Source organism: Rosa chinensis, chromosome 4 (genome assembly GCF_002994745.2).
Source record: "Rosa chinensis cultivar Old Blush chromosome 4, RchiOBHm-V2, whole genome shotgun sequence".
Classification (NCBI taxonomy): Eukaryota; Viridiplantae; Streptophyta; class Magnoliopsida; order Rosales; family Rosaceae; genus Rosa; species Rosa chinensis.
In genome coordinates, this window is record NC_037091.1 from 46543149 (window position 1) to 46570219 (window position 27071).

Genomic DNA, 27071 nt, shown 5'->3' on the forward strand with positions numbered 1-27071 from the left:
CATGAACTTTGGTTCACTTGTGAGCCTTTGTTTGTGATTGTATATTTGCATATTCTTCTAGTTTTTCCTTAGGTTTTCCCTAGCTAGGAAAAGATTTACCAATCCTCGTGGGTTCGACATCCTTACTTAATCCCCCTATTCTATAACTTGTACCTCTTGCACTTGAGGGTGGCTTTAATGCTAACAGCTAACATGAACATTTTCTTGATACTTAAGTCACTCTTGTTTTCAGATCTACAAACATTCTCCCAACAGCTTAAATGAACTCTTTTATCTACTCTCCCCAATGATTGTTCTTAAGTTTCACACTTTCTTGATAAAATGTTTTTTCTTTTACATATTAATAAACTATGCGCATAATCGGAAGTTTATAAATTTAATTATTTCAAATTTTGAATAGATATAGTTTTTTTATTCACGACAAAATTCAGGAATAGGGTTTTACAATTTCTCAAAAAAAAAAGGAAAAAAAAAGAGGAATAGGGTTTACAGCGCCACGTGGCAGCCAAAGCAGGTGGCATCGCACATTTCAAAATTTAAAATCGTAACGGATCGGTTTACTTATTGGACACAGCTCGAACCCAAAAGAAGGACCCGATTGCGCTTTTTGTCTATTTTCGTTGTTTTGAGTTTTCATATTCCCGCTCCCTCGCCCCCAATCTCTCTTCATTTCTTCCAAAACCCTCATTTCCAATCATCATCTCTTTCCCTCCTTTCTCTCTCTGCTTCCCTCACTCTCATCCTTCTCCGATTTCAAATCCGAAACCCTAGAAGAAGCTCCGAGATGAACCAGTACCACATATACGAGGCCATCGGCCGTGGAAAGTGCTCGGTAAACATTTTCTCCACCTCTTTTTCGCTTTTCGTGATTTGAAATTCTTCGGATTTTACTTCGATTTAGTTACTTGATTGATCCGATTCGTGTTTGATTTGCAGACTGTGTACAAAGGGAGGAAGAAGAAGACGATTGAGTACTTCGCCATTAAGAGCGTCGAGAAATCTCAGAAGAGCAAGCTTCTTCAGGAAGTGAGTATATAAGTTCGCTACTTCAATTCGCGATTCCGAGATTCTCAATGCTTGCATGTTTTGTTGATTTTGGAAAATTTAACTTCAATTATTAGGTCATGTAACATTTTTTTTTTTTTTTTTTGCATTAAATGCAGGTTAAGATTCTTCATACCCTAGATCATCAGAATATTCTCAAGTTTTATTGGTGGTGAGTGGTTTTAATCAGATAATTGCTTGTGGAATTCAATTACTTGTGTTTATGTGATTTAAATCTAAAACTCTTAACTGTGTAAACACGGATTTCCTCTTTGTTTTGGCACCGCTTAGGTACGAAACTTCTGCTCACTTGTGGTTAGTTCTGGAGTATTGCGTTGGTGGGAATTTGATGACATTGTTAGACCAGGTATGGATCATTGAATGTGCACTTTGTATTACCTTAATGTGTATGAGCTTCTGTATAAGGTTTTTGTGAAAGATGATTCCATTTGTTATGATATATTGTAGAATTTGTATGTTTGAAATGCTGTTGTTGATGTCTGAGGTGTTACTAGAATTGTGTTACTAATAAGGTATGGAATGATTGCAGGATCGTCAGCTACCTGAAGAGTCGATTCATGACCTTGGGTGGGACCTTGTTAGAGCTTTGCTGTAAGAAATACACACTTGCTTCGTATCTGCCTCTTTGTTAGTCTAAGCATGTTTACTTGAGTTTGATTTATGTTCTGGAAATGGTCAATTCCTTTTAGGTTTTTACATTCGAAGGGAATCATATACTGTGATTTGAAACCATCGAATATCCTGTTGGATGAAAATGGCCGTACAAAGGTATACTACATTCTTTGTATGTATGTTTATCTTCTAGGTCATTTAATATTTTTGCTCCTCATATGGAATGGTTTCTTTGTGCAATTCAGCTCTGTGATTTTGGATTGGCTAGAAAGCTGAGCGAAATATCACAAACCTCTTCTTCCTCGGTATGTTATCTCATCTGCCCCAACGTTAGACATTGTCGGAAAAATTCAAATCAATTTGATCAGGAACTTCCTTATTTTTAATCTTATGCTAGCATATACAAAAAGACTAACCCAGCTTTACCTTGTTGCACATGTCTAGTTGCCACAAGCAAAACGTGGAACACCTTGTTATATGGCTCCTGAGCTTTTTGAAGACGGGGGTGTCCATTCATATGCATCTGATTTCTGGGCCCTTGGTTGTGTACTATATGAGTGCTATGCTGGGAAGCCTCCCTTTGTGGGGAGAGAATTTACTCAGCTAGTGAAGTCCATCCTCTCAGATCCAATACCTCCTCTACCTGGCACTCCTAGTCGTCCTTTTGTCAATCTAATAAATTCTTTACTCATCAAGGATCCAGCTGAACGAATACAGTGGACTGAACTTTGTGGTCATGCTTTCTGGAGAACCAAGTTAAATCTAGTGCCTCTACCTCCTCAGCCTGCTTTTGCAAATATGCTAGAGCACTATGCTAAGCCATTGTCAATACGTAATGGTGAGAACAGGACTCCTAAATCTCGCCAAAACGAGGTTAAAGGAGCTTCAAAGCAGGATGAGAATTCTGTAGTGGGATCAAAAGGCCATGGAACTCCAGTCAAGGGCACACCTGGAAGTCGGAGAACTCAAGCAAAGGTATCTGGCAGAGCAGTTGATGAAAAGCAAAAGGATCCTTCTGGTACTACCAGGGGTGTGAACCTTTTGAGACTCTCAAGAATAGCAAAGAAGAACTTGCAGAGGGAAAATGAGAAAGAGAATTACCGGAGGCTAGTGCCTACTAATTCTGAGAATGATTCAGAAGTCAAAATTGAGAACACTGATATGGAACTTGATTTTAATGAAAACACTGAAGATGATGCACAGGATGAATCTGATGGGCCAGATAACCAAGCTTCACTGGATGACAAATCTTCAAGTCAAAATCAGGAGCAGGTTAAAGTGGAAGAGATGGAAAATAACATAAACCAATCAGATACCTCGCCTGTGGTAAATGCTTCTGCATCAAATGAATCAACAGCATGTGATCAGGAATCACCACAGAATATTGAAGTGGCTGCAATTCCATGCAGTGCCAGTCCTCAGATAAAAAATCAGAGATTTAAGGAAGGTTCTGGATATGCAGTTGACTATGATTCTGCAAAATCTTCAAATAACCTTTCAGAGGTTCTTTGGCATCTGTCTGATCTTTCAGTCAGACCTGTAATGCCTAACAGAAAAGCTGATAAAACTTCGGAGGTAATTCCTTCACTTCCCTTTGAGGCACTGCAAGCTTCTGATTTTGTGAAAATGTCTAAAGAGCAATTGGATGCACTTACCAATAAGATTATAGCCATTTTTAATGGGAACATTAGCATTGGGGAGAAGCAGAATGCACTTAGATACCTTGAGATGTTAACCAACAATGCGGATGCTGCTAATATCTTGACCAATGGACCCATCATGCTTATCCTTGTTAAAATGCTTCGACAGACCAAGGCTTTGGCCTTGCGTGTCCAAGTTGCTTCACTGATTGGTTTGTTGATTCGACATTCTACTTTTATTCATGATGATTTGGCAAATTCTGGAATTTTGGGTTCACTGAGTGATGGCCTTGGAGACAGGCAGGAAAAAGTGAGGAGATTTTCTATGGCTGCTTTAGGTGAGCTGCTATTCTATATTTCAACTCAAAGTGAGCAATCTGGAGATAACAATCCTACTGAGTCTCCATCCAAGGAAAGCCGGTCCACGTCTGGTTGGCAGGTTAGGATCCTATCTTATTGCAGTAAACTTGTTGCTTCTGCAATTGATTGCAAAAGGACCCACTGTTATGCCATATATTTTCATGAATTTTTGTTCTTTAATTGAGTGAAAGTATCTGTATATCCAATACATATATGGTTGCATTCTTTATTAGAATGTTTCTCCATTTTGGCCTCATAAATTGAAGTCTCAAATATGTTGTGTAAATGCATCAAGATAAATGCCACTTTCTGGATGCCCTTTAGTAAGTGTTCTGACCTGCTTTTGAACTTGGATTTTTGTTATTGAAAATTTAGTCTATGTGGTGCAGGTCTCCAATTTATTGCTTTCCAAAGTGGCATCAATTTTACGAAAAGGAGAGGATGATTTAACTCAGCTTTATGCATTGAGGACGATTGAAAATGTCTGTAGCCAAGCAGGGCACTGGGCAGCTCGTTTGAACAGCCAGGGCATGATTAATAACCTGTGCTACATATATAGGGCTGCTGGGAAACAGGAGAGCATGAGACTTACAGCAGGATCATGTTTGGTCCGTCTTGTTCGTTTCAATCCACCTAGCATTCAGCAAGTAATTGATATTCTTTCTTTAAAGGAAATAGCATCTGCAATTATCAAGGGCAGTCTGAGGGAGCAGCAAATCAGCTTAAACCTCTTGAACATGGCCATGCTTGGAAGTCACATGTTCACAAACTTTGGCAGGCACCTCCTGCCACTGATGGAGGATAAGAATATTGTTCCAAGTCTTGTGTCTCTTATTGAGCAGGGAAGTGAAGTTTTGAAAGGGAAAGCGCTTGTTTTTGTTGCTCTTCTTTGTAAAAACAGCAGTTCCAAGAGCAGTAGGAGGTGGCTGCCACATTTTTTTTGCAATGCCAGGTTACTGTCTATGGTGGACAGGCTGGCAAAAGAGAAAGATCAGTATGTGAGGCAGTGTTTAGATGCATTTGTGTGTGTTGTGGCATCTGTTATACCTGGTTTACTGGATACTATAACTGGTGACATTCAGCAATCAATGGGAAGGCGCCATGTACATCTATCTCCCCTGAACAGTAGAGCTACTCCTAAGACCAACATTCATATGCTCCCTGTAGTTCTCCATCTTCTTCGAAGCTCGTCTTTTAAGCATAAGGTGGTGAGTGATCAGGTCCTGCAGCAGTTGGCAAATTTAATAAAAATCGTGGAAACACCATTTCAGGTAGGTGACTGCAGTTGAACCATTCTCTGTAGTTTAGCCAATTCTAGTTTTTTGGGTGAAATCAAGATACTTATCTGGTTAATCCAAGCTTCACCATTAATTAGACTGAAAATTAATAATGTCCAAATCTTTAGTTGATTTTATTAGCTAACTGTCATTAATTGGAAGCTTGGGATGATATGTAGCTTGTCTGATGCACACGTTACTGTGTCTTGGCAAGCGATCCCAGTTGTGATAGGTTGGTAAAAATCGTAAAATGCCTGAGCAAGTGACAACTTGATACTTGCCCATTATACTGTAGATATTTGCTAAAAGAATCACTACTAAACCATATAACTGAGTTTTCTTTGAAATGAATCACTACTAAACCATATAACTGAGTTTTCTTTGAGTGGGCACCTTATACTAGTTTAATTACAGCTTTACTATTATTTTGGCCTTACGGTAAATTTCCAACTTGTGTGGAGTGATGAATTGGTTTAGTGAAAATTCGTGACAGGATTATTGAAGAGATAATGCTTTATGCTGACATTGATACTGATTACTTACTATTGATTTCCAGGGCAGGGATGACTTTCAAATCACTCTTCTTCGAATTCTTGAATCTGTTGCCGAGGAGTCCCTTGTAATTCTCAAAAGCCCTGATATTTTTACCCGTGAGGTTCTCCCCAGTTTGGCTGTTCTGTATAAGGGCAACAAAGATGGTGACGCCAGGTTTCTGTGTTTGAAAATCTTGTTTGATGTGATGGTAATTTTTCTTAATGAACAATCTGAAGATGAGCAAAGGTCCAAAGAATTGCAATCCATATCCAACACAAACTTTCTTCCTCTCTACCCTTCCTTGATTGAAGACGAAGATCCAATCCCCTTGTACGCACAAAAGCTGCTTGTGATGCTGATTGATTATAATTACATCAAAATTGCAGACATTCTACATCTGAAGATAGTCTCGCAATGCTTTGAGTTTTTGCTGGGCGATCTCTCAAGTGCAAATGTGAACAATGTTATGCTATGCCTGGCTCTGACATCTGCTCCTGAAATGGAAACCAAGTTACTTTCTCAGCTGAGGGTAGTTAGGAAAATAGGAAATCTTCTAGAGCTTGTCTATGCAAAAGATATGGAAGATTTTTTGGAACCAACTCTTGGTCTGTGTAGAGCTTTCCTTTTACGTTCAGTGAGTGGTAGAAAAGGCTTCACCTATTCAACAGAACCTGCTCTTTTGGGTGATGTGTCTTCTGAGCCAAGTGGTGATCAGCAGCAAGGTATAAGAGATATCATGGACTTTGCCAGCAATGTTGGTGTATTGCTAGAGTTAAGTAGGTCTCATGTAGGAAATGTGGCAGATATAGCTTCAGAATGTGTTGTTTTGTTGCTCAAGGCAGCTCCAAGGGAAGGTACTGCTGGTCTACTAACTAATCTTCCAAAAGTTACTGCAATGCTTGAGTCTTGGCGTAGAGGCACATCTCATTTGTTGGTGCAGCGAGTGCTACATGCACTTGGTTATGCTTGTAGGCAGTATTTGTTACATGCAATGATAATGTCCATATCGATACCTGAAATTCCAAGAATTGAGGGCATAGTTTCTGAGCTTAAAAGTTCAGGTGTACCTGCTTTAGCCACTGCTGCTTTTCATGTGGCTGTGGAGTTGCAGCGGCTTCCTCGCTGCATGTGAAGCCCCAGAGGTTGTATGCTGATTTCTTTTCCCTATTGTTTTGTGTCATAACATTTAGTCCCTCAATTTTACTGGAAGTGTTCTTTTGGCATGCAGTGGTAATAAGCAAATCAACTGGGTTTTAGATGGGTATCAGATGAAGACGTTCTCGGGCTGTTCGTGATAAGGGATCAACAACTTATGCAGGCGAGGGCAATCTTTCTGCATTGTACTTGTGTCAATCCAACTCTGATTGACATATCTTTGTATAATCCATGTACTCTTCTCTGTTGGATTTTTCCATGGAGTTTTCTCTTCCATTACACTTGTTCTTTTTCTTCTGGAATCAGCTTGACTGCAATTTTAGCACAATCATGTGCACCAGTCATCTTGAAATGCTGAGTATATGCATTATGAAATTGTTTAGTTCCATGAAAGCTGAAGCGATACATTCAAATTTACATAGGATTTGAAGGTGTAATAATTCTTCAATTGTTTGTGTTTATAGGTGACAAGAAATGGCATCATAATTGACAGAGGTTATATGATTATTTTTTTTCCCGGTACAATGGGAGCTAAAACCCCAGAAAAAACAAAAAATACAGGGAAGACAAATTGGCTTGGCCCGGCGATACCACCAAACTCAACAAACACAGTGGGTTTCTGAAGGGGCACGCACCTTGCTCATTCAGTGATATCCTTTGCAAGGATATCGCAGACTGCAACCACATTCCCTTCTCTATGAATATGCCTCAAATGCAGCTTGCTAAAATGCCCATTAGAACACAATTTTCCATCAGAGTTCCAAGGGGCTGGAGTTCTCAGTATTAATGAGGTTCACCAACACCTCAAAATCAGATTCATTGTACTTCAAGTTCGATAATCTTCAATTAAGCAGCCAAGAACAAACCCTGATACAAGCCCCGGGCTTCAGCTTGAAGAACCTCCCCACCACCGGTGTTCATCATGAAACCACCAATCCACTGTCCAGTATCTTCCCTCATTACTCCCCCAGGCCCCAGTACCAATTACAACACTTGCAGACCTCGACCTATCAACATTCAACTTAAAATGACCGAAACGAGGTTTACACCAGGCCAAACTTTCAACTTCAACTCTTTTCAGTAGCAGATTTGCTAGTGGCAGTAAACCCTCGAAAGCATAGCTGATAATACGTTTGGAGACATTAAAAAGAAAGCAGAAATTTCAATCAAAAATGCCTTTGCATCTCCATTTCCAAATGAACCAGCAACACAGGATGAAGATCAAATTCCACTGCATATGTTTTAACTTTCAATCTTCTGCTTGTTATTCGCCATTTAGAAATAAACAGTTGACCATTCTAGCAGGGATATCAGTGTTTTGCCAAGCCTGCTGAGCTCTTGAACAGTCACGAAGCGGATGAATCACGGTTTCTACCTGGTCAGGACAAAAATGACAAGTTGGTGTAGTAGTGAGCTTCTTTTTAAATCTCTGTTTATTAGTAGGAAGTCTTCCCTGCACAAGCAACCAAGTAAAAATCTTAAGCTTGGGAGGCATAGGCAAGGACTGGATCTCTTTCCATCTATAACCAGGAAGATCCTAATCCACACGAAGTTCTGATAGGAATAATTGACATAGGGATATTAATAATAATCTTCACCAAGTCGGTAGGAAGACAGGACTAGAGTTTTGGAAAGCTCCGGCCAATTTCTTCCTTGCCAAAAGTCCTAACAACATCATTAGAGTTTATGCAATGTGAGTCAGAAGCTATCACAGTAACTTAGCACCATACACAACACTGTTCCGAGTGAATGAGTAATAGAACAATTTGCAAGTTTTTGATAATCCTTTTGCAAAAGGGAACCATTTATTTGGCCTTATATACAAAGTTACTCCACAAGCTGTGATCATATATTTCGAGTAAGCCTCCAGCTAATTTTAGCTAACATGGCCTTGTTCATGTCTTCTGGTTTCTTGATACCTAAGTCACCCTTGCTTTTGGGTCTACAAACATTCTCCAAAAGGTTGAATGAACTTTTTTCTTCTGCTCACTGTCTCCTCAAAGCAAGTCCCTGTTAATCCTATTTTAGACTATTGCAAATCTGTAAAGGAAGTTTAACAGTTTGCATAGAATAGATAGGTATAAACGAGTAAACTCTTGAATTAAAGTTAATCTCCCTGCCATGTTTAGGGTTTTGCTCTTTGCTAACATTGCTTGAACTTTATCAACAATCTCGGTACTCTTGCTCAAACGTTTCCAATTAAGATCCTTGGTTATAGGAGAGCCACAAACATTGCTGATCTCAGAGGCCAACTCAGTATCTAAATATATTTGGCGAGCAATACACCAGAGACTTACCAAAATTTACAGATAGCCCACAGAACATATCAATGCATTTTTTCAACACTCTAGCTAGCTTGAGCAGTGCTTGCTTCAGCAAAGAGGATCAAATCATTAGCAAAAAATAGGTGTGGCAAGCAAGGACCAGATTGCGAAGATGGAATACGTTTCCATTGCTTAACTTCAACAGAAGAACTGATGAAATGGGAAAGTTTTTCCATACACAAAACAAATAAATATATAGGAAAATTACTAGATAACTCAGACAACTCCCCATTGACAATCACTTCATAGCTAGAGGAGGTAATGCAACTCATAATCATTCTAAGAAACTTCATGAAGAACCTGCTGATTGACAAAGGCTATGTTAATGTTTGTAGTTTCATAAATGCCTTAATGGATTGGTTTAAGATTTTGGATGCTCAAACTAAAACCTATTCAAAACAAAAAGGGATGACCAGATGACCAACAGGCACCAACTTATTGTGATTTAGGATAAGTTCTCTTACTGAAGTAGCAATATCAATTTACATTTACCATAACAGTGCCAATGCTAGTTCAATATGAACTTCACTTTCAGCATATACATTTGCCTGAGCTTATTAGGCTGCGCAATGCGCAATAAGGCCAGGTGGTGACAGTAAAACCGGTAAAATTTTAATCAATCCGTTGACGATCCAGTAAAACTGGTAATACTGTGCCATATTATCGGCACTCTCTATGAACTATTTTACCCTAGTTAGATACTAGCATGTAAAATCACAGATTTGGATCGACAGCAAAGACTTTGATTCCCTCTACCTGCCCAGAAAACAAAACAGAAAGAACATAAGTTCAACAGTGATAGTTACAGCTTGAAAAGTTGGGCTTTGCTTAGGACATCTACCTTGTCTCCTACTGTTAGATTTCTTCTATCGGATACGTGATTCTGGGGGGGTGGGTGTGTTGTTCTTGACCTCTTAGTTTCTTTATTCTAATGTGAAGCTCATGTTAGGCGACAATCCATCATATGACTGCAAATCTTTGCATGATGGGTCAATAATGTCCGAATTTGCATCACATCTATTCATTTTTTGTTATTGTTAAAACTTGTTTGTTGACCTAATGTAAAGGGTTTTTAGCAATGTGAGAAAATTAAAAATTGAGTTGGTGGTTTATATGGGAAATTGAATGTGGTGAGAGATTCAATTCATTTCTTATATTATAATATCAACCAATTTTTCATACAAGCTTTTCCTACTACTTTCTTAGGATGCTCATGATTAGTAATTTTTTGAAAGAAATTTTAAGAATTATTTGGAGGACCGACATCAATCAACGATTCAGAGTCGTCATTGCACAAAAATCACAACCTAGTCAATCAAAGTAACGGATTGATTATTTTGATGTGCATATACTACAAGGGGATTAATGATTAGTAATTTGTTGAAAGAAATTTTAAAAATTATTTTGAGGACCGACATCAATCAACGATTCAGAGTCGTCATTGCACAAAAATCACAACTTAGTCGATCAAAGTAAAGGATTGATTATTTTGATGACCATATACTACAAGGGGATTAATGATTATCACAGTGAACTAGTGGAGTAATCAAGTAGATTAGGACTTAGGGTTCCGGATTATAAGCTAAGGTCACGGACTAAAAGGTTTCATCCCAATTTAAAATATGCTTAGCCCGCTTTGATCTTTGTCTCTTTGTCTCTAACCCCAAACATGCCAACCTGTATTTTTCTCAATCTCCATCCAATTATTCACTAACCCATGTGGCATTGAACCCCACTTAGAGCTTCTAGTCATCCTTTTTTAACACCCAAATCATAGCTTGTACCAAAAGCTTACTCACTCTTCTCTTTTACTAAACACTCTGATTACACAAGTATATAGAGCACTCTCCACTCAGTGTGTGGGATTGATTATGTTCATCATTAGAATGGCCTCTTTTTGGTTCCATATAGTGCTCATTATGGTCTTCATGGTCTCACCTCTGCTTTCCTTTACTTCAAAAGCATCTACTATCACAGCCTCACCTGCATTGTTCACTATTTCTCATCCATCTTCTGTCCAAGGTTTGCCTCCAGATATAGCTCCACTTTTGCCATCTCCTGGTCCTATGGTGCCTAATACTCCAGCTGATAACTCCATACCTACCATTCCTTCCAATCCAAGCCCTCCGAATCCGGATGAATCGGCTTCACTCGGACCTTCTTCTGCATTTTCGCCTTTGCCGGCGTCCTCAGCCACATCTACAGACTTATTTTGGACTTTAAACTTGGCAGCTTTTGCAGGTGCGGCAGCTTATATATTGGTCTCTGCAGCTTCTTAGGGTGTAAGTCTTTTGTGAGCTACAAGATTCACATTACCATTCTAATCATTGTTTGTAGTTAGTTAGTGCCTCTATAATCGATTGGAGTGAATAACTTTCCCAATATATGTATAGTACTACTATTATAGATTGTAGAATTTGTAATTGATCTGGAGTATATTTGCTACTTTTATTTGGTGCACATGGTTCTTGTACTTCTTAGCTAGAAACTCATTGAATAATTTGATTCTAGTTCCATGTCACATGAGAATAAAACAACACCAAGCAGTAATTCATGAAGAGGCACATGGTTTTCATTTCTACTGTAATTTGGGAAATTCTCAAACACCCAATTCTAAGTTGCCAAACAAAAACTTGTCATTCATTTAGAATTATGATAGTTCATCAGCCAGATTTGCATATTAGGTAGTTGATGACCAACTTTTTGGTAGAACATCAACTGCAAAATTTTTCTTCCAAGTACATTACGTAGATAGCTAGCGATACAGAAGAAGAGAAGACTCGAACTTGAAATTTTGAACATCGAGATAAATACTGGGAATCATCGGAGCAACAAGTTATTATTTTCAATTGTTTTTTCTGGATATCATTGAAGGTGGGTTCTGTTTGAAGTTGCATGTGACACACCCAGCACTGCAGCCTGTCACAAGTTTTCCAATCAAACTAAAAGAGAGAAAGAGCTGGCTGTTCTGACTTTGTCTCTTTCTGCTCTGTAATCTTTTAATACTAGTCCGGCAGTATCATATAAGATTCCCAGATCCATAGTGAGGGCTGGACTTAAATATGAATGCACTCCATGCAGTTTGTCAGAGGCCGGTGTGAGGGTTCCAAATTGCAACAAACAAAGAGATATCAGAAACGCAACTGCCGTCATCATATGCCAGCTTGCCGCCATCAGCTATAATAGCAGCAACCTGGTCATAAGAACAAGACCAGACCAAAAACACCGAAGCCACACGGCTCATCCCTTGGGACAAGACCAGACCAAAACACCAAAGCCACACGGCTCATCCCTTAAGAAACAAAAAGATTGTTTTCTTCCCTCTTGGATTTTAATCCTCTCACAGCAAGTAAGAGAATCAAACAAGCAAGGAGTGTTGTGAGAAGATCTCACCTGATGAGCAGACGATATTTCCCATGATCCCATCCTTACAAAAGCAGCAGCCAAGGCTGTCAGCATGCCCGGTGGCCCAAAGAGCAGGCACCATGGCTAGGGTTCTAAGCCAGAGAGACTGAGATCAATGCATTTTTCAACCTAATAGCATTGTTTGGCACATCTAAATTAGGACAGTACCAATGGGGAAGAACAGTTTCAAAACATTTGATAAGGGCCTTTAGGAAAAACTTCTAACTTTTGACACTAGTTTTGGTATAAAAATCTGATACACTAGAGCTTTAATTAGAGATAGCTTTATTCCAAACTGAATGAACCCCAGCAACAGCATTGCAACCATTCTCAAAGTTGATGTCAAAACATGTAATTATCTTCAGAACCAACCAAATAGAGAACATTAACACAATGAGGGATCTTCAGATTAGGAACGCTACAATATCCATAGATAGGGGCAATTTAAGTACCAAAATGCTAACATAACTCACAAAAAGAAAAAAAGAAAGAAAAAAAACGACAGAAAAGCCAACAGAAGGGAAGGAAGAAAGAAAAAAGGTCCAAAGGTCTGTGTTGGTTCTCTCTCTAGACTACTATTAAGCTTTCTTCTCGACGAGCTTCTCAATCAGATCTGCGGCATCTTGAACAGTGGCGATGGTCTGAGCACTTTCTTCTTCCACGCTGATACCAAACTCCTCCTCAAGTCCCATCACAATCTCAACCTGTATTATGAAAAGAGCATATCTAATCAAATGAAGATGATCAAGCAAAATATTACAAAACAAGTTGCAATCAATGTGCACTCTGAAATATCAAATATGTAAAGGAAAGGCAAAGCTCAAAGAAGTTTGAACTGTTAAAACAAAGTGGGCAAGCTAGAGAGAAGTTTCAAACGTTAAACAAAGTGGGGCCCCTAAAAACAGTTAGCTGTACACTCAATGGGAAATGCCTATTGTTTTCTCTTATCGAAAATGTTTCTCCACATTTTCTTCTCACTTGAGGAAGAAAAAGAAAGCTGAAACAGTCATGATTTCATGGAAAACATGGAATGCATACATTTTAAAACTCCAATAACTTACTACCCAAAAAAAATCATCTAAGAAAGCTGTCACAATAATAGGGAGTCGTAGAAAATAAGAGTAACAGAAGATAGGTAGGACTTACTGTGTCAAGAGAATCAGCTCCAAGTTCAGTGAACTTGGAGCCTGCGGTCACAGCTGTGTCATCAGGCAAAGCCAGCTGCTTCTTCACTATATCGCAGACCTTGTTAAGAGTCTCTGGTTTGGCCTGCACAGAAGTATTAACAGCATGTTGGGATTAATTACTTCATCAGAGGACTTATTCATGTATAATGCAAGATAATGTAATGTTATATACCTAAATTCAATAGAACTGGTACCTTAAAAGAATGCAAAGTTCCACATACAACAATGCTAAGATAGGGGTTTCAATCATCATGAACCGTTAAACTAATGTACCTAGTCTACATCCAATAGAGCTGGGACCTTTGCCTAAATAAAAAAGAAACCTATCATATGGTTCTGGTATACAAAGGATACTTTATTTCACTACAAAACCTCTCTGAAAAGAGGAATAAACAGTAAACATAAGGCTGCACAAAATTGATGTTCCAAGTCTCTAATCAAAGTTTGCACTTAAAAGAAACTAACACAGAAAGTTTCTCATCCAATGCCACAACAATTAAACTGGACACTGTTGAGCTTCATTGTGAAGGTTTATCAAATAAGTGCATATTGCTTAAAATCCAAGACTTATCTATGAGATCATTGAGGCAAACAACCAAAGAAGAAGAGTCACAGTAGTATTACAAAGAAATAACTTACCGAACAGGAAACTTGAAAGCGTCCAGGTCTTGAAGTCAGAGATGGGAAGCGCTTCCCAGTAATGGAAAAAGAAACTGATTTCAAACTAGAGACCCTGCTGCTGCATGCCTGTCAACATTGAACCACAAGAAATGAATGTCAAGTACAACAAAAGAAGTGAAAAAAAATGTACCGAATGAAACTAAATTTCCAACATCAATAACAGGACAACTTTTACATTTTATATGGCAGGAAAGCCCCAGCCTCCTTTTATAGGAGTCAAGCCAGACTTTAAGCTCATAAAGAGTAGTCACGCAGTTTATTTAGTTATTCTGAGCTCTATTATTTTAGTCTACTGCTGACTTTAGTTAACTTAGATATCAGTAGTAGAAGTAGCCCTATAAAATCCAGAAGAATACTTCAATTTACAATCTGATGCATCATTTATTTAAGTGGCACGCATGAACAAAACCCCAAAATGATTTAACAATTGGAGCCCAAATTATATAGGTCAACTTCCCACCCCATCAAATCAAGCAGACTCCAAGCAACAAATCCTAAAAGGGTCCACATCAAATCTCTGGTCAATGCAGAGTGTAGAGTCCACAACCATAACATGGAATGTTGTTCAGCTACCAAACTTGACAATATCAGATCACCCAATAAAAAAAGATAAAGTCTTTACTCAAAACCCAAACTCAATCCAAATCAATTCCAATGGATCACAAAAATCTGCAAAATTGACAGTAACCCACAAACAAGAACCTGAAAAAGATCAAAACTTTACCCTGATTCACTCACAAACAACACCAATTCAACACCCAAATCTATCCTCAAATCGTAAAAACAAGTAAAAATAAATGGAACAAAAGATTGAATCTAAAGAGAAGATTGAGAGAGAGAGAGAGCATGAATTACCAGGGTGGGTTTGAAGGAAGCTGAGAAGGCAGTAGAAGATTGAGAAAGAGAAGCCATTGGATCTGAGAGAGAGAGAGAGAGAGAGGGGACGGAGAACACGAAGAGAGTGTGTGAGTTGGGGAGAGAGTGAGAGCTTCCACGGGAGAAAAAGAGTGTGTTTAAAGAGGGTTTATATAAAATGGAGATGGTTTGTTGTTTCTCGGTGTTTGTTGGGATTTGTTGGGCCTTCAAAGCTTTGGTTATATCGAAGTGGGACTGACTGTTAGGCACTTAGGCCCCCCCTACTCCTTTCCTTGCCTTTCGCCTTAGTTTGGTAAACTCTTTCGTTTCCAAGCACCTCTACAAGTTTTCCCTTCATTTCTTAGAAAAAGCAAGTAATAAAATTATGAGGTTCAAAACAAGTCAAAAATAGAGGTTCAAAACAGAAAAGAATTTAAAAGAAGGAGAGGGTAGAGAACAGAAAATTCAAAACTTGAATTATTTTTTTAGCACAATTTTATTTTATTAGAGGCGAAAATTACAAATACAGTATGACATCTTTGAAGACCACTTAAATTCTATTAATTTACATAGATATATTTTAGTTTTCTTAATACTAACACATATTATATATTCACTTATCAAGGTTCGATAAATTCGGTTTTATCACATCAAGTGACCAAGTAAAACTCAAAAATACATTTATATAGTACCAATTAAGAGCAAATTGAATTATAATTACCATTAAGATCCAATGTATTAAACTTATTTAAATCAAGTTAATCTTGCATGTCTAAAAATGGCTCTCGCTTCCAACTCTCTCTTTTTGGGAACCTTAGCGGCGCTGTCTTCTTGAGTAGCCATCGAGCATGGAGACAACGGCCTTTGCTGCTCTCATTTAGACAATCGATATTTCTCTCGTTGTTGGCCTAATCACCATGCTCCTCTCATAGTTGGTTCTCTAGCCAATGATGTCGACTCCGATAGGTTCTCTCCAGCCTCGCTCTAGAGAACTGCTCTTGCGGGAGTACCCATTGTTGGGTGGAATTCCATTGTGAGTTGGGGTCTGCCCTCTATCTGGAGCAAGATGCTGGTGGTAGGGACATGGATCTGCCCCTGCTTGAGGTTCTTGCTGTTTGGGCTAACAATGACTTTCAGCTTCGAACTCTAGATTTGATGGTTGGTGGCGGAAGCTATCATGGCTTATATTTTGATGTGTTTAATGACGGCTTTTGTTGTGAAATTTTAATTAAAACTCGCAAGTGCACGAATCATCGTTAGTATAGTGTGCAAGTACGAGGTCGTTCCAACTAAGGATTGATAATCAATTTAAATCCTAACTCAATTAATCCAAACACCACATAAACAATCAAGATAAAGAAGATATTTTTTATTATTATTTTTGAATAAAGAAATAATGTGAAAATTAAAGAAAAAAAGAAACAAACAAACAAAATAAAAGTTAAAAAGCAAAGATGATGGAACCTAAGGTTTCAAAATCAACCACTAACAATCCTATTTATGTTTCAATGCAATTAATAGATTCTTTTGTTCCTTTTGATGACAATTCTCGTATCTAAGTCTAGGTACGTCACTTAGACCATAGTTTTCCTTAAGTGTATGATTCTCTCCAGATACGGCAGATGTCGTACATCCTAACATGCAGTCTATCCAGGTACGGCATAAATTTAACACATAGGACTCATTACGTTCTAGAAAACAAGAGAATCATGCAAACCATTACTTCAGGTACGACAATAATGTAATTCACAACTCTTAATCACAAGAAGCTAATTTGAATTATATTGCAGGTACGCCTCAAATTCATCTTCTAATTACTAGATGCAAAGCCCTAAGGTGATCAATCAAAGAACTTAAACATAAAGCATGAATTCAAACAGTGACTAAGAATTCATCATAAAGAAACTATAAATCCATCAATAAATCATCAAAATACATAAGCAATCATGATATAGCATCATCCTAACCCTAGAAAAAAGTTTAGCAAAATATATTTAAATAAAACATAGGAAAGAATGGAAGGCAAAAGAAGGAAAAGATAGATGAGTCGTCATTGAATCGAAATCAAGATCCGCAAAGTTCTACAGAAAGTAGACATCTGTAGCTTTCCATGAATATAAGGCTTATTGTCTAATTTGATCTAGGTAACACCCTGTAATTCGGCGAAGTTGGATGTTCTGCACAGACAGATTCCCAGTCTCAGATTGTACATTACATTTCAATCCTACTTAGCTCATTTTGGCTTCTTTTCTTCTTTCTATGGAACAAACCTACAAAAACACTAAAAGATGTAAATGAATCATAAATAAGGAGAACTAAACATAAAAATCAAGATTAAGAGGCATAGAAATATAGGATAATATGAGCACATCAGCTTTCCATATGGTGATTTGGGTATAGCTGGTCTTCACAGTGCGATGTCTCTGCTGGTGGCACTCTTGGTTTATGCTTCTAGGGTTAATGACGGAGGTAGTGATTTTGCTGACGACGTTAATTGGCTTAGAGAGATGGTTGGATTGTAACTAGGGTTTATGATACGCCGACATTGAGCGTAAAACTTATAACCATGCAGAAGATTATAGAATAGAGTAAGTAGGGTATCGTTAAAGGCCGGGGATTGAAGGTACTCTAAACAATTCACGCAAGACACACAAAACACTAAACAAACCATTACGAAAAGATGAACAAGATAAGATGAAGAAAGAAGAAGATAAAAAGAAGAAAGATAAGATGACGAATATAAAACAAAAGGAGAATAAGAGTTTTTAGGAATTTCTGAGCATAATCGCTTCCAAGAAATTAGGAATTTCTGAACGTAATTGCTTCCAAGAAATTCAATTCCAAGAGGTATTGGATTAGATCGAAACAATGACGTAAGTGGTCGATCCATAAATTCTCTACAAATTCTAAGTTCGGAGATCTCAACAAGCTCCAAGCTTGGAATGAGCACGAACCCCCACATTTCGGCTTAATTAGGTCTCTCCTATGATGAAGAAATGGGGGTAGAAGAAGGGAGTTTGCAAATCCCCGAGAAAAAGAAGAGAAATTGAATTAAAAAACTCTAAAAAAAAGGGAACTTTTAGAAAAAAAATACCTCGAAATAGGTCGTCGGAAAATTTGACCGGAAAAAGTCACTTGAAAGTGACCGGTGCTGACGTGGCGCTGGGGTCCGCTGTTGAAGTGGCAGTGGGTCCCTGTGCTGACGTGGCGTTGCTGACGTGGCAGCGGCGGTGGGTCGAGTTGACTTTGGGCTTCTGGCCTTGTTCCTTTCTTCTTCTGTGTTGGGCCTTCCTTTCTTCTCTCTTTCTTCTTCTTTTCTTCTTTTCTGCCGGTTCAAAGTGCAGCATGAACTTTTGACTGGTTCGGAGATTAAATCGCCGATTCCGGGAAAAGTTTTTCCGGTTCCCGGATTATGGGATTGAGACGCTGCTTCTCGAAAAATTTGGTAGTAATTGGAGGTCTGGAAGGTGGTGAACCGGTGGATTATTTGCTGTGGGTGGTTGGGAACTTCCAGTGGCCGGTTCAATAGGTTTCCGGCCGGTTCTTGGGGTGGCACCGCCGGTTTTGGACTCCTGGTATTGAGGGCTTCAATATATGCAGCGGTCGTTGCTAGGATTTGAATGCTACGATTTTAGGGTTTCAGGGTTAGTGCTTCGTGTTGATAACGTGTTTAGGGATAGAGTTGTACATGGAAACATAATCGTACATTGATTGGATATCTCCTAAGATTCTCCAAGAATATCTCTAATATAAACCCTATTTCAACTAGAGCAAGTAACCTCGAGTTTGGGCCAGACACATATTCTGCATTTACTTAAACAGGAGACATATAAATATAAATGTGTTTTAGGGAATCAGAAATTGAGAGGAATTTGCTGTGTATTCTCATTGATAATAGGGGCCTCTTTATGTAGAGGATTACAATGCATAGAATCTCAATCATACAAGGAAAGTAATTCTACATTGAATAGGATTCTAGATCCTTCTAATTAAATCCTATTACCACTAGGTCAAGTAACCTAGAGTTTGGGCTAAACACAAATTAGGTTTTCCTTGAACACTCCCCCTTGTGTTGCCCAAACGCGGTGCTTCTCTCGTTGCCTCGTTAAAAACCTTGCCGAGTAACAAAAACCCAGTGGGACAAAAATAACCTTGGTCGAAGGGGAAAAAGAGCACAACACACCCTTCACGATTCGAGACCATACGTGTAGACATCTCCCCCTGATGTCTGCATCTCCCCCTGATGACAACGGTCATGGGAGATCGGATAACTTCCGTAAATGATGCTACCAACACGTTTCTCGAAAGTGGAATCTAGGCAATGACTTAGTGAGCAAGTCTGCCATACTGTCCTCAGATTGAATCTAGTTCAAATTGATCCTGAGGAGATTCTGTTGTTGCTGATTATGCTTGGTGTTGTCGCTTTTGATGTAGCCTTGCCTCATTTGTTCAAAACAAGTAGCATTATCCTAAATGCTCGTAGGCTCATCTGTGGTAGACTTCAAACCACAATTGTTCGAACATGCGTAATTATGGATCCAATCCATATACATTCATGAACCACTTCGTGAAGAGCAATGATCTCTGCATTGTTCGAAGATATAGCGACTAGGGTCTATTATGTAGACCTCCAAGGTGTCACGGTCTTTTCCCATGGTGAACACTTAACCGGATTGGGAATGACCATTGTGTGGGTCAGAGAGATACCCAACATCAGCAAAACCTTCCAAAATACATGTCATTTTGGGATGGGGATAGAGAACGCAGGCCAGCGTTGGCGGCGTTTCTGGTGTGTGATGGGTCCGAATCCATCATCTCTCTATAGGGATAGAACAAGCCCATATCATACATACATCTCAAGTATCGAAAGATATCTTTTACACCAATCCAATGGCGTCGCGTTGGCGCAGAGCTATATCTAGCTAACAAGTTCACAACATATGAGATGTCCGGTCTTGTGCATTGAGATAAGTACAATAATGCGCCTATTGTACTAAGTAAGGCACTTTTGCCTCTAGCACATCTTCGTCATCATCCTTTTGACGAAGAGGATCCTTTTCAGGATCAAGACTACGGACGATCATGGGGGTGCTTGAAGGCTTGACCTTGTCAAAAATGCCTAAGCATCTATCGACACGATGCTCAAGTTCCAAACATAGACATAATCGTGTTCTCCCAAAATCCTTCATCTCAAACTCGGATTTCAACTGTTCAGCGGTTTCCCTTAACTCTTTAAGGGCTTCTAATGAAGATCATGTCCAACATGAACCACGATAGAATCTGAAACTTGTCATAGAAACGCGTGGGCATATCCCTTCCCAATCAAGTACGTAGTCACTTTAGTGAGCGTTTCAACCTCTTTGTAAACGCGCTCCATGGTCTAGAGCCACTTGACTTGGATAAATGAAGTTCGCCATGAACCTTCATGTATATTCCGTATCTAGATCCCTATAGAGATACGTAGTGACCATATTTGTAAGCTGCATGTTCAGTTATTCGGAAACTACCAAACTGACAGGGTAGTGGAGTGCAATGACATCCATTACGAGAGAATATGTCTCATCGTAGTCGATTCCAGGGCGTTTTGTGAGAAGCCTTGCGCCATAAGGCTAGATTACCATCTCTTTTTCTCACTACGCTTTCTAACGAAGACCCATTAGTCAACAGGTTCTATGTTAGGAGGTGTTGGCATCTCTAGCTCGAAAACCTTCCTCTTCGTTACAGAATCCATCTTAACCTGGATCGCATCTTTCCATTTAGGCCAAAAACTCTCTATGTTGGCATTCATTCATCAACAGAGCATGATTCGATATCATCTAACTCAAAAACTCATGCGCAACAAAATACGCAACTACATCATCAATTCTGATGGAGTTTCTATCCCACGTCTCATGTACACTAGTGTAAGTTTCATAGAGCTCTATATTCTCAGGAATAGGTTTTGACGTTGAGGCGTCCCCCAACGATAACCATAACCCGGAAGATTCTCATGAGACGGATTTTGAGTCTTGATGATCAAAGGATTGGAATGTGCCAAAGTATCCTTCGAACCCACGGGCCTCTCCACGCATCCTAGCTGGGGCCATGGCTTGTAACGCCAGAGTGCCACTCTCTTTGGCATTGGCGCCATGCCTACCTCCGTGTAGGGTGGCGCTACGTCCTCTCCTAGGGACGTCCTTCCTTGCAGGCATGTTTGCAGCATATTTGTGTGATCTCGTCACTTTAATAGGGATCAAGATGAGACATAGTGGGGACAGACTACGACAATTCCTGTCGTTCCTGTTGAACATTCGTGTTCTTATCTCCCCCTAACGACGGGAAGACTGTCTCATCAAAGTGACAACCCGCAAATCTAGCGGTAAAGAGATCGCCTTGCAAAGGCATTAAGTGGCGGACGATTGTTGGAGTCCCAAATCCAACGTAGTTGCCCATTCGTCTATAAGGACCCATCATAGAGCGCTGTGGCGGCGCGATTGGCACATAAATGGCTCACTCAAATGTGCGTAAGTACAAAATACGTGTACCCAGTCACTAGCTGTAACGCAGAAGTACATTGAGTGGCGGTAGGTCGTAGACGAATTAGCATAGCTGCATGTGATATTGCATCACCCCAAGCGGATATAAGGAGGTTGGTGCGCATTACCAATGTCCGGACTACCATCGTAGTCGTTTCCGCGAGACCATTCGGGTGTGCTCATGGGAATATGATGTCCAACATCAGTCCCAAATGCAATAACCATCGAAAGTCTTTGATGTAAACTCACTAGCATAGTCAAATCCAATTGACTGAATAGGATGATTTGGGGAGTGAGCCCATTGTCATATGATATGTGCTAGGAGTGTAGCGTAAGCAGCATTTATAGGTGGACAATGGCACAACACGTGACCAGCGTGTTTGCGTGTCAACCAATATTATGAAATATTTAAGCGTCCGCAAGTTGGTTGAATCAATCCACAAAATCCCTACGGATTCTTTGTAAGAACAGAATGAGTATTGTCATATCCTTTGCATAGGACGGTCTCAGTCCTAATTTCCCTAAGGAACGGGCTTTGTAAAGATGTCCGTGTGAAGTCTTTGTAGACAGATCATCATATCATGACTAGGATGATCTATCCTGTCGTGACAAAGCCAATATGTGTCTAAATCCAAGAGATCTTCTCTCATAACTTTATTGGATTTAATAGCTCGAATAGTGACATAAAGTCCACTAGAGAGACACATAAACTTCTCTAAGATGCGTCTTTGTTCGCAATCATTAGAGGTAATGCAAAGGAACTCACTTCCGTTCTCTACATGCATTTTCGCATGGAATTCGTTGGCTATTCATAGGGTACTATGTGCCCTAAGAGCGTAGAGAGTTTCTGTGACAACTGTAATTAAGGTGCCATTTGGCAAGTGGAACTTGGGCTATTCCATGTCCTTGAATTAATATTGATGGTCTAGCCATCGTAGTCACAAAGTCATATGCTCAGAATCAAAATGGAGCCATAATGAAAAGAACTCGAAATTTTATTCATAAGCCAACGGAGTACATCATTGTTTCTATGATCAAAGAAAATCTAATCCAATAAAAAGTAATATAGCAATCGCCTACATCTCTTGGAAAATAAAAAGACTTAATCAAAATCGCCAGTTTCTGGGTCTTGATCCTTGTAGTCTTCCACCCTTAGATCTAGATCGCCATCTTGATCTTTTTGTGCCATGTAATTTGCTTCCCTTGCTTCACGATACGTCTTGTATGCTTTTGCAACATTCTAGGGTGCGGTACATGTTTTGGCCCAATGTTCAGTTGATCCACATCGAAAACAAACATCATTATGGTCAGGCTCCCTTGATCGAGGCACCATTGGGGCGCGATTTGGACGACCTATCCTCTTGGTGGCGTTACCACCATGGTCGGAGGCTCCGCCTCTCTCTCTCTTCACACGTTGACCTCCACGGTTCCGTGCACGCCTCTCTTGGCGATTTCCTTCCTCTTTAGGGCGAACATATGGACCAGAATGTCCAGAATTGTCCCTATCCTTAGGGTTTCGCTCCTTGCGTCCTCCATTGGGGGCGCGACTATAGTTAGACTCCGGAATAGGCTTAGTTCCCACGGGTCTAGCATTATAGTTCTTCACAAGGATATTATCGTGCTTTTCAGCTACGTTCATGGCGCCAATGAGCTCATCAAACCTTGTGATACGTCCTGCATTTACATCAATCCGATAATTCTTTGAAATCATCAGTGCAGAGATGGGGAAGGTAGAGAGAGTCTTCTCGATCAACATCGTATCAGTTATGGCTTGGCCACAAAACTCCATCAGAGACTTGATACGAAGAGCTTCCGAGTTATAATCAAGCACAAACTTGAAATCACAAAAGCAGAGGCTATGCCATCGCACTTCTAAATCAGGAAGCAGGGAGTCACGAACGTTGCCAAATCGCTGCTCAAGTTCTACCCATAGCTTTCTTGGGTCTTCCTCATTGAGGTATTCATTTTGGAGCGCGTCATTCATGTGCCTTGTCATGAGAATTATGGCTTTAGCTTGTTTTGCTTCGAAAGCAGTAGCTTGCTCAATGGAGAGCACGTTCTGACCAGGCTCTTAGATGGCTCCCAGAAGTCCATCAGCCTTAAGATGTTGGCGCACATCTCGGACCCACCTATGGTATCCTGCGCCAGTTGTTTCTAGTGGAACGAAGTTCAACTTGTTCAGGTTACTCATCCTGAAAAACAACACAAGATTAGGGTTAGTTTCGGAGCGAAAAGGCTACCACGAAAAACTATTAAATTTCTGAGCGTAGTCGCTTCCAAGAAATTAGGAATTTTCTGAGCGTAGTCGCTTCTAAGAAAATCCGATTCCAAGAGGGGTTTTGGATTAGATCGAAACAACGATGTATGTGGTCGATCGTTTTCTTCTCAACAAATTCTAAGTTTGGAGGATTCTACAAGCTTCAAGCTTGGAGTGAGCACGAACCCCCACAGTTCGGCTTTTAGTCTCCCCTATGTAGAGAAAGGGGGGTAGGAGAAGGGATTTTGGAAGTCCCCGAGAAAAGAAGAAGAAAATGAAAAAAAACTTCAAAAAGGGGAACTTTTAGAAAAGTTTACCTTAAAAGATGGCCGGAAAAGTGGTCGCCGGAAAGTTACTGTAGTTGCCCGGAAAAATCGCCGGAAAAGTGGCCGAAAAGATGCTGGAAAGTGGCCGGAAAAGTGTTGACCGGCTGTTGACCGGCCGTGCTGACGTGGCAGTCGGAGCTGACGTGGCATATCGGTGCTGACGTGGCAGAGCTGCGCTGACGTGGCAGATCTGTTTGCGGCTTGGCGGCTTGGCTTTGGACTGTTGGGCTTCAGGCTGCTGGGCTTTGGACTGCTGGGCCTAGGGCTGACCGGAGATGATGGTTGACTGAAGCACAGATTGATGATGCCGGCGGTCGGTTCAGAGGTTCGGTGGTTCAGGCGGCCGGTTCACGTGGTTCTAGGCCGGTTCCGATCTTGATTTTTTGGCTTCGGTGATTTGGGGTGCTGCTGTAGCTGCTGGTGAATTTTGGTAGCAGTAGGCAGGGAGGAAAGCTCCGAACCGGGGAGAGAGGTTATGGGTATTTCCGGGGGCCGGTTCGGATATTTTCCGGCCGGTTCTGGGCTCCTGGGGGTGAGAGCTTCAAGGTGTGTGGCGGTGGTTTCTGGGGTTTGGAGGCTACGAATATTAGGTTTCAGGGTTAGTGCTTCGTGCTGATAACGTGTTTTAGGGAATCAGAAATTGAGAGGAATTTGCTGTGTATTCTCATTGATAATAGGGGCCTCTTTATATAGAGGATTACAATGCATAGAATCTCAATCATACAAGGAAAGTAATTCTACATTGAATAGGATTCTAGATCCTTCTAATTAAATCCTATTACCACTAGGTCAAGTAACCTAGAGTTTGGGCTAAACACAAATTAGGTTTTCCTTGAACAAAATGAAATATTTGAAATGTATCATGGATATTATTTATTTAGCAAGTACAATTTTTTATTTAAAAATTATTACTTTATCGAGTATCAATTTAAAGAAAAAAATTAGATAGGACCTCAATCATAGCACCGCTGATTGGGAGTACTTATAATTTTTTTTTTTTTTTTAATATATATTTTTATTTTTTTACAGACACAAAAATAAATGAAATCATGGACCTTCATCTTGCAAGGCACATGCCCAGACCATTACACTTAGTGATACATATGATATTAACTTTTAGTTTTTTTTTTGTTTGAACCATTTCTCTCTTGTATCTCAATGGAAAATTTCTATTTACAACAAAAACTATTCTTTTCAATAAAAGTTATGATATCAAAACCCCATATTTTTTTATTTAAAAAAGAGTGAGAATCAATCTATTGATAGTGAAATGTAGGTAACATTATATCATGACTTACCCTCGCGCGCGACTTCAATATTGAGTCACGTCTAAGTTTTCCTAAAGTATTCTAAAATAACATCACCATGAGATGAATCGGTAAGTAACCAGTAACCACTACGGTAGAGCCGACAAAATCAAGAAGAAACCCTAATTTATTTGTAATCCCATAAGATCACCTTACATAGAGAGGGTTACCCCTTGCTATATCAAATCACCATTATATTCAGCAATTAATCAAGAACCATATGGTACATCACTATAAACGACCCTAGAGGCCAAACAGTAGAAGACAAATGGTACATCACTATTTTTGATCTCATCAAGCTCAATTCCCACATCATTGTCAGGGTCGGAGATGCACAAATACCTCTACTTGTACGAAGAAAATGGATGTCGAGCAAACATGCAAGGTGAGGCTAGGGTCACGAAAAGTAACACTATCATAAGTTGCCAAACATTGCTACTCATGTTACAGAGCAGCGCCACAAACAATCCACCAATAATTAGTGGGTGAAATCCAAATTAGTACTTTTATGATGATAAAGTTTAACATCTTTAAACCACCTGATGTGGTAAGATTGGTCAAACGGTCTAGCATGGAACCTCTATGTCTAGCTTTCGAGTCTCAACTCCCATCAATTTGTGACCAGCAGGTTTGAGGGCCTTTGGGTTCGTGCATGTGCAGCGGGAGATCAATCTGGCTTTTCTAGGATACTTTCTTGGACCTCAATCCGAATACTGACTAGGTGGATGTGTTATTAACTCGCTAATATAAATGAGGTGGCTTACTACCTCACCCTCAACAATAATTACAATAAAAGGTTAACCTCTTTTTTTTTTTTTTTTTGAGAGAAATAGTCAACTCTATTGAACTTTAGCGAAATTACACATAATGACCCGCTCGTGTCGGGCTGTCAGATATAGCCATTATCTAAGTAATTCAACATTTTTGAGAAACAATTAAGCACATCCAGAAACTACCCTACACTACCTATGAAGGAAATAAATAGCGTAGGCTTTGCGGATACCCCTGGCGACATTCCTAAAACCTTAAGGCCTACAAATTTCTCCCCCAAAAGAGGAGAAAATGAGAAATAAAACTAAAGCATATGATCCAAAATCGGCCCATTAGGATCCAATCCATCATCACCACGCTACAGCTCCAGAAGAAACCCTAAACCAATATGCCTAATAGGCATCCAGCAGCCTTGCCCTTCTTCTGTAGCTGTCGCACCGCCAGTCTTGCTGCCCCAGTCGCCAGAGAGATCAACCAACCATTCCAGTAGTCTATTCTGCCATATTGCCACCAAACCATAAGGACGCCGTCAGAAGGTCCAGCCGCAGCCGAGACATTCGTAGCCCAACGCGCCACCCTGTCTTAATCTCGGTAGCCCTATAGTCACCAAGCGTTGAAGCCGGCCATGCTGCAAGCCCGACCTCCAACCATGATCTCCACCTACGGACCCTGCCATCTAGCCCCGATCACCAAGAACATTGACATCTATCGCTGTCACACACTCCAGATCGATGAAATCCGGATCTGAACCACCTTGGCCACAAGCACTATCATTCACAGGGAAGCCCTTCCTTCCATCA

At 40.0% G+C, this 27071-nt stretch overlaps 2 protein-coding genes across 2 annotated transcripts; one reads left to right on the plus strand and one right to left on the minus strand.

Annotated features, from left to right (window-relative positions):
- Positions 1-597: 597 nt before the first annotated feature.
- LOC112197597 (serine/threonine-protein kinase RUNKEL) lies at positions 598-7104 on the plus strand. The gene is made up of 11 exons (XM_024338330.2): positions 598-832; positions 937-1026; positions 1164-1216; positions 1336-1411; positions 1595-1656; positions 1755-1833; positions 1923-1982; positions 2122-3756; positions 4067-4948; positions 5511-6630; positions 6717-7104. The coding sequence occupies exons 1-10, from the start codon at positions 785-787 to the stop codon at positions 6618-6620; spliced, it is 4095 nt and encodes a 1364-aa protein (XP_024194098.1). The 5' UTR covers positions 598-784; the 3' UTR covers positions 6621-6630; positions 6717-7104.
- A 5564-nt stretch (positions 7105-12668) lies between these two features.
- On the minus strand, positions 12669-15275 carry LOC112195806 (acyl carrier protein 1, chloroplastic). Its single transcript, XM_024336003.2, has 4 exons — positions 15096-15275; positions 14199-14306; positions 13519-13641; positions 12669-13076 (listed from the first exon to the last, which is right to left on the minus strand). The coding sequence occupies exons 1-4, from the start codon at positions 15150-15152 to the stop codon at positions 12951-12953; spliced, it is 414 nt and encodes a 137-aa protein (XP_024191771.1). The 5' UTR covers positions 15153-15275; the 3' UTR covers positions 12669-12950.
- Between the last annotated feature and the right edge of the window lie 11796 nt (positions 15276-27071).

Coding starts and splice junctions, on each gene's coding strand:
- LOC112195806 (XM_024336003.2), bottom strand. CDS start 15,152: ATGGCTTCTCTTTCTCAATCTTCTACTGCCTTCTCAGCTTCCTTCAAA. Junction 14,307..15,095: donor CTTCCTTCAAACCCACCCTG/GTAATTCATGCT, acceptor CAATGTTGACAG/GCATGCAGCAGCAGGGTCTC. Junction 13,642..14,198: donor GCTTTCAAGTTTCCTGTTCG/GTAAGTTATTTC, acceptor ACTTCTGTGCAG/GCCAAACCAGAGACTCTTAA.
- LOC112197597 (XM_024338330.2), top strand. CDS start 785: ATGAACCAGTACCACATATACGAGGCCATCGGCCGTGGAAAGTGCTCG. Junction 1,217..1,335: donor ATTCTCAAGTTTTATTGGTG/GTGAGTGGTTTT, acceptor GGCACCGCTTAG/GTACGAAACTTCTGCTCACT. Junction 1,657..1,754: donor GACCTTGTTAGAGCTTTGCT/GTAAGAAATACA, acceptor AATTCCTTTTAG/GTTTTTACATTCGAAGGGAA.